Source organism: Etheostoma cragini, chromosome 3, assembly GCF_013103735.1.
Source record: "Etheostoma cragini isolate CJK2018 chromosome 3, CSU_Ecrag_1.0, whole genome shotgun sequence".
NCBI classification, from domain to species: domain Eukaryota; kingdom Metazoa; phylum Chordata; class Actinopteri; order Perciformes; family Percidae; genus Etheostoma; species Etheostoma cragini.
In genome coordinates, this window is record NC_048409.1 from 18,576,102 (window position 1) to 18,583,752 (window position 7,651).

At 41.2% G+C, this 7,651-nt stretch overlaps 2 protein-coding genes across 2 annotated transcripts in view; both read right to left on the minus strand.

Moving 5' to 3' along the window:
• The window catches only part of LOC117942350 (WD repeat-containing protein 49-like), a 23,671-nt gene extending 16,943 nt beyond the window's left edge, over window positions 1-6,728 (minus strand). The window contains exons 1-7 of the mRNA XM_034867762.1: window positions 6,182-6,728; window positions 5,207-5,302; window positions 4,812-5,120; window positions 3,754-3,927; window positions 3,194-3,277; window positions 2,942-3,034; window positions 2,663-2,834 (exon numbers count right to left, since the gene is read on the minus strand). Of these exons, the coding sequence (XP_034723653.1) occupies window positions 2,663-2,834; window positions 2,942-3,034; window positions 3,194-3,277; window positions 3,754-3,927; window positions 4,812-5,120; window positions 5,207-5,287 (913 nt within the window). The 5' untranslated portion in view covers window positions 5,288-5,302; window positions 6,182-6,728. The remainder of the gene's footprint in view (window positions 1-2,662; window positions 2,835-2,941; window positions 3,035-3,193; window positions 3,278-3,753; window positions 3,928-4,811; window positions 5,121-5,206; window positions 5,303-6,181) is intronic.
• Window positions 1,979-7,651, minus strand: part of pdcd10a (programmed cell death 10a) — a 16,982-nt gene continuing 11,309 nt past the window's right edge. The window contains exon 9 of the mRNA XM_034863205.1: window positions 1,979-2,008. The gene's annotated coding sequence lies outside the window, so the exon portion shown is untranslated. The remainder of the gene's footprint in view (window positions 2,009-7,651) is intronic.

Consider the following 7,651-nt stretch of genomic DNA (forward strand, 5'->3'; position numbering starts at 1 on the left):
AACTTTTCCTGCTACTTTGTTTCTCTCACCATGACTCTGTGACTCTAGTGTCACACACACACACACAAACACATACGCCAGGTCGACGCACACAAATATAGACATTAGGCCACTTATGTTATTTGCACTACAAAGAGTGTATATATTTTGTATATTTGTATTAAGTGCCCATTTCATCATAATATTCAGATCTACTATAAATTAATGTATTTTAAGTTCCGTTAAAGAGGGGGGGAAGTGGGGTCATATTTTAGCATTTAAAAATGTACTTGAAAGTAACGCATTAGTTACTTTCTGAGATAACTAGTTACTTTTAGAATCTGTAACTGAGTGTCTAATTTAGTAACTTTTTGGAAGAAGTAACTAGTAACTGTAACTAATTACTTTTTTAAAGTAACTTGCCCAACACTGACAATTAGTCTATGGTTTTCTATCAACTCAATTTTAGATCACGACCACAGTCTATGATTTCGACGTTCACTTGAATGCAGCATTATTTCAATGCAAATCAGAGAAAGAAAAGAGACAAAGTGACTGTATTTGTTGTTTGGCAAACATTTAACTGTTTCACAAACTCATTCAGATTCAGATTCAGTGCTTGTGTTTCAACTTTTTTTTACCCCGATAGTGTTTTAAACTTTCTTGTGGCACCGATGGAGACGGTGATGTTTCCTATTTTCCTTTTTTACTGCCTCAAAACACAGCTTGACGAAATTGATTGCCTGTTACATGATTGGCCACCGCTGTGTGACGTCGGGCTGCGTTTCTTATAAATTTGACTCAACTTTTCACCTCAGGACGCTGCAATTCTTTCCGGCTCGCCCCTGCGATCCCCCCTCCCTGCCCCTGCCTAAACGTACCACCCCCATTAAAAATGGTCGCTTGGCCAACGCTGGCAATGGGAATTTAGCTCAGCCTGCTTAGGCAGTGTTGTTTGCAATGTTACACTTTTATTATTGCTGTGAGTTTAGAATTTAAGGTGGAAAAGCAGGAGTCACAGTGTATCTGTTTCAAAGTAAACCTTTTTTGTTCTGCAACAAATTGCTGCACATTTTGGGAGATTTTAGTTACGAGCTGAATTTGATCCTTACTGTTCTTTTTCATTTCTTTGATCACAAGATTATGTAGATAAGCAAATGCTTAACTTTCTCACAGATACAGACGTCCTAAAGCTCTCCTTCCTTGTCCTTGTGGGTCTGTGTCCATCCCAATTTCCTCCTAATTTCCTTTCACTTTTCTTTTCTGTTCCACCCCGCTCCTCCCTCCTCTCTCTGGTGGCCCATGAGCCCGAAGATTTGGAGGTCTGAAAAACCAGCCATGTCTAATGGTACACAGCCCACTCATACTGCAGGGTGGGCAACTTCAAAAGAACAGCGCCAGCCCCCCAGAGGTATGCAAACACACATACAGTCACATGAGCTCCCGCCTTTACTTTCTCACACTCTCAAGCCCCCCCTCCCACAAACACACACACACACACACACACACACACGCACACACACGCACACATACACACACACATGCACACACACACACAGCAAATCTTAGTATACAGCCTCTCTTGTTGTGTTGCATGCACAAGCGCATACACAGCCTGGAAGATTTCAATTAAGCAGCACGTTTAATGTTTTGGCACTGTCTCCTCTGTTTCCTGTTTTTTTTTTTTTTCCTTTGTTTTGCTTATTTATATGTACTTTATTCTTGTTTTTCCCTTTATCAGGATCTCCCTTTTCAGCCAAGCTGGTCTCAGAGCGCTGCCTCGGCTGAATCATTATCATACAGCCCAACAACTCTTCAGAAAGGGCTCTATGTGAATGATGCAATAAAGATACAACTGGGCAACCTTTATGTTACCCAGGCAAGAGCTGAACTGGGGAGTCTCATGAGACCGGACCTCAAGCCAAGTGACTTTATGCCAATAGTCCAAAGTATGGCCATGCAAGATTATGTGGATGACTCAGGAATCTCTGCTTGTGCTTGTGTGTGTGTGTGTGTGTGTGTGTGTGTCAGTGACACACCCAAGCGCTTCCATGGTATTGGATAAGTTGTTATTGTAGTGATACAGAAAAAGTGAGCAAGCGAGCACAGACAGTGGCTTTCATCCCAGGTGCCAAGGTTTAAGTGTGTGTTTGTGAGTGTCAGGTGTCCCTGACACCCGGAGAGTGTCGATTGTCTTCTCTCTCTCTCTCTGTCATCGGAGCCAATGATTTTGCCTTTTGATTTACCTTTGTTCTGTCCGACTAATACAACTTTTTTTTGACCTGAGGCCCCAGATAAATGCAGTTAACTAGAAGCAGAAGAAAGACAGCAAGATTTCAGGTCCCATTAGCCAACATGAAACTTATTTGGAAACACCAGCTTTCTGATATTTTGGCATGTTGAAACACATCTGGGCTGGCGTAGGCTCATTGTGCCAGCCCCTTTAATTACACACAATATGAAATAATAGAGTGTTACACAGAAATTGTTGTTGAGACAGGACAACAAAGAGCAAGGGAAACTATGACACAGCTACAACAAAGACATGCTTGCTTGTACATGTTGATTGGGCTATCATCAAAGAGAGACTGAAAGAAATGTTTGTATCTATGTTTTTGTCTCATGACAGCATATATAAATAGAACTTTTTATGTAAATGCCTGATTGTGTTTGTATTTCTTACCTTTTCTAACCCAGGCAGGCGTGTGCACTTGGTGTGTCACAGTGTAACAGGAGAGATGCTTTCCTTTGACCAGCTCGTTCCATTGGATGATGTCTGCTGAATCAAAGTCCGTCCTCGGACTGAGTCTCTCAAACAGAGAGATCTGAGCTGAAGTAAAATATAAAGCACTGACCTGGGATAATACACACACACACACACACACACACACATGCACGTACAGATGATGAGGAAAAAGGAAGACTTGTGACAATGTTCTGCCCCATTTCTTCTGTGTAGTACCTGTCCTCCAATGTCTCCTATGGTGAGGACAGCCTGGTCCGGGTGAGAGGGATCCACCCAGTAGTCTAGACACCAGGGAGTAAACTTCAAACCCTCGAAAGAAAAGAAGTGGTGTATACAACGTTACGTTTTATGTCCATCGACACATTTTTCAGGGTGAATTCAACATTCCCTGGATACTCAACATCCAGAATGTGATAGGATGGTAGAAAACAATTTTCTTTAGAGGAGGATTACAGCTATAGCTGTTACCTGGAGTTTATACTTGCAGCTGAAGTCCTGTTTTGACAGAATGTCATAAAAACACACCTCCTTACTTGTGAAAGACACAGCTATCTGAGAAAAAGGGAAAACTAGTTTATTAGAAACAGAGAGACACACAATTTGCCAGACTGATAATTGATGCATAACTGGAAAATCTTCATCTGTGTTATACAACAGAAAATATTTTTCACCCACCACAATCTGTAGATTAAAGAATTGCTAATGAAAAGTGCTGATCAATAATTGATGATCTTATAACTGAAAACAAATTTATTTTCTAAACATTATGCAACTGCTTCATGTCTGCAAGGCCATTAACCCAAACCATTGATCAATAATTAAATGACTGAGTGAAATGCTTGTTTACCTCTGTGCAGTACAACAACTGCCCCAATAACTCAGACCAGTTATCAATAATTAATTTATATAATTCCTCAAATCATTTTTTTCTTCTTCAGTTGTGTAAACTATGCTACAACATAACCAGGACACCAACCAATAACTGGACTGACTTGTTTGTTGTGTGACTTTCTAAAAGTGAAAGTCACCTTATGTACATTGTGCAGCAGCACCATGTCTGTGACCCAGAGGTCTTTAGGTTTGACCGTGTTGTTTTGCAGTCGATGTGTATTCAGGAGGGTCATGTCCTCTCTGTCCCGCAGCCCCACAGTTCCTCCCTTACTCACAGTCAGATACTGACCTGAACTCTGCAGGTACAACACCTGGGGAGACCAGAGGACATCACAAAATAACATTTAACCCAGACAAATACACGGATTGGGGAAAGCAACAGACAGCATCTCTGTTTACTTCACACTTGTAAAATTAACCTTCAGAACAGCTTTGATGCTCTTTGTGACACAGCATGTGACATTTTAATGTGACATTTAGGATTAATTTAGTAGTTGCTATTATACTTATCAGTAAGGCCACAATAAAAGAAACTCTGTAGGGGAAAATATGTGAGTACCGAAACCTTAAAACAGAAGCTAAATTGGAAGTGGGACAGGACTTTAGGACTAAATTGTATTATAATATGTGTATAAAAATATGGATGAGTGCAGCTTTAAGTATATTTTTCACCACCCCGCTTAAATGGTGCCACACTTTACTGACAGTGTTTTGAACTGAAATTAGTCTTCTTAGCCCCATTAATCTGTCTGCTTCTTCAAGACTGATCTAAGCTAAAGGGGTCAAAACCTTCCAGCCCTTTGGGAAACAACTTACACAACATTCAGACATTTTGACATTCCCAGGATTGAAAGACTAAAGTGGTGAGCCATCACTTTATCCACAGCAGTAGGCACTTAATACCTGCCGCTTCATTTACATATTAATTAAGGGATGTTAAATTTAAAGGAATCCAGAGCCATTTATCTCAATAGAGGTGTGCCGTTTTGATGAAGACCCTATTACTTTCAAACTTTTCCTTGCACACTGTTCAATAATGTGGAATTCCACTGAGTCAGCACAGTTTTGGATTCTGCAGTCAATCATGTCTATGTCTTGTTGTCATGTCATGTTTAAACTATATATTCAACATATTCCAACAGCTCATAAAAACCTCTTCTTCTCTTAAGCCTCAAAAAGATCAGTGACCTTTTACCTTTTGAACTGGGTCTCGATGCGGACAGCTCAAAGTATGTGGTGGCTTCCAGCACGGGACACTACTGGTTCTGGTGTTCTTAACTTTATCAGAAAGCTCCAGTAGCAGAAAAGAGCACAGGCCTCCCCAGTCAACACGTCCCTCTTCCTTCACAGCGTCGATGTCCAGGAGAAGGCCGCGGTGCTCCTGAGTGACAACCACGCTGTCAAACAGGAGGCCATATTCCTCCTTGGAGCCACAACCAACTGATGACCAAGCCAGATCGATAAATTCAGTTCTGGACAAGGAGCGGGGTGCACCCAAAGGGTCCTGCCGGAGAGGAGTGTTTCCTGTGTGAATTAAAGTTGTTGAAATATAAAATTATTAAGAAACTGGGGGGGGGGGGGGGAACTGACCAGGAAAAGGCCCTGTAGCTTTCCATAGTCCTCAATGTTCATTCTGCTTTCAAGCTGTGCCACCTCCATCCTCGTTCCCATGGTTACAGCTCAGACCTGTCAAACAATAACATACATTCCAGACAAGGTCAGGAAGGGACAGCATGTGTATTTGAGTTTGTAATAAAAACTCAGTCAAATTATAGATTCCTCGGTAGGTGTTACATGATAAACAGTTTCCTGCTCGAGTAATCCCTTAGAAACCTATACCTGTTTCACAGCAGGTTGCCGTGTCACCATAAGCATACGGCAGAGTCACAGCAGCAGGATTCTTGTGTTGGTTCTTTTCGGTCTATCCAAACATGTCTGTGTTGAATGATGTGTAAAGGTCTTTCATTTTCAATAGAAATTTCATTTGTCAGGTAATGTGAAATAAAACACTGTCAGTCAGTAGGCGAGCAGCAGCATGAATAATTGTATGAATAAAAGATAGGATTTGTTAAATTAGCTTGTGTGGTGATTAAAAGCATGTTTGAGGAACTGTGAGAGGATAAAAAAGTGTCTTTGTAACAAACACTCCAGTCCGACAGAAACGTTTATGAGACAAATTCATTGGAAGTGGCATTAAACTGTGCTGAGATTTAGATGACATGGTGTGCGATGAAAGCAAAAATCAATGCTTTGCTGCAGCTATTATCTTCTTTTACAATACTGAATAACTGCCAAATGATCTTGATATGATAGTCTATCTACTTCTTCATTTACAATGACAAGTATTTGACCGCAACAGATGTTTTGCAGTAAAATAAAAGACATCCAGACTGAGCTGATGCAGGTACAGCTGTCTGAACAAATGTAAAACATATCCAATATATCAATGCTACTATCTGTCATTTATGGAACTACTGTCAATCAAGTACGTTTTACAAGGTAACTTAACAAAAATAAAAAATTGTACAGTGCTGTCGCATCTGCTGGCAAACAAAACCCACTTACCAGGGTTGCCTCTCTTCTTCCTAGATGGCCCCTTCAGGTTCAGTCAACGCTCTTAAATCTGTCACGGATGGATTTCTATCTGGGGTTTATTAAAGCATATCATCCACTGCAGTCAAACTGTCCAAAAAGTCCTCTCAGTACCAGGCTGTAACTGCAACGGCAGGATCTTGGCCTGGCAACGTCACTGTCAAGTTAACTGTACCTTTCTGCCATTGTGTAGGCTCCACACACTTCACTCAAGCAAGTTTTTAATCATGAAGTTTATATAGTAGAACAAACACAGTTTCTCAGTTAATTGCATATTCCAATTCACCAAAATGAAGAAAAAAAAAAAAAACTGTGCCAGAGCCCCATGGTCTGAGGTGTTGATACACCATTCTTAAATGTATGACATTTCAAACAAATCCTCAGTCTCTGGTTGGGCCATCTTGGCTTTGGCCGGGTCTTGTCCGGAGGAGATTCTTTGTGTCCAGAGGTTTGTCTAAGCCAGCAATGTCTGAAAAGCAATCAACACTAACAGCCCCGTCTGCAGCACACACACCCAGAGCGAGTTAACAAACTGCCCCCAAACACACACACACACGTTTATTATCCCTCACTCTCAAAGACTAAGGCTAAGTTTCCAGGCAACCAAGTAGTCAAAAAGTGTTGTGTTTGAGTCCAGGCCCTATCGTCAGTATGTAACACAATGTGCGTGCGTGTGTGTGTGTGTGTTACTTCTATTCATGGATTAAGCACTGGAGAGAAGATAATCTGTGTGAGGTACAATTACCCCCCTACCCAGATACACACATAAACCATAGCTACAGCAACACAATGCACAAGCCCATCAGTATTCTACTGCCACTCATAAAAGTGTTCATGCATTGTGACAAAAAACTACCAAGTGAAAAAGTACCAATGTGAACCCGGACCTCAACAAAAATAAACCAGACACCACCAGAGCTTTATAGTGCCATTTAAATGCCTTTGAGAATTCCTTTTGGTCACTCATTGCCACCCCCCCCCCCGCCCCCACACACACACACAGGAAAGAAAGTCTCCTCTGGGATATACAGCATGTATACTATATGTCTATACTGTATATATTTTTCAAACTGAGAAATATATATGACTGCATGACCGCAAGCACAAATGCACACAAAAGCTATACATCCAACGCATATATTATCGTTTTCCTCCGTGCTGCTTCAGTGACCCCGATCAATCCCTGCGAGTGATTTAATGGCCTGGAATAACTTGAATTAGCTGATTACAGCGGTCGTCAACGGTGACAGGATCAGAAAATTAGGTCTCAGCAATTTCAATAATAAAGCTTTGAAAATGAACACTATCACAATTGGATTACAGTGGTGCATGTAGAAGCCAGTGCAGAGCCCAAAATAGTCCACCACAAATCCACCATGGAAAATCCACTATTATACAGGGAGAAGAATAAAGTTGCTGGAATCGGGGGTGGGTGGGGGGGGG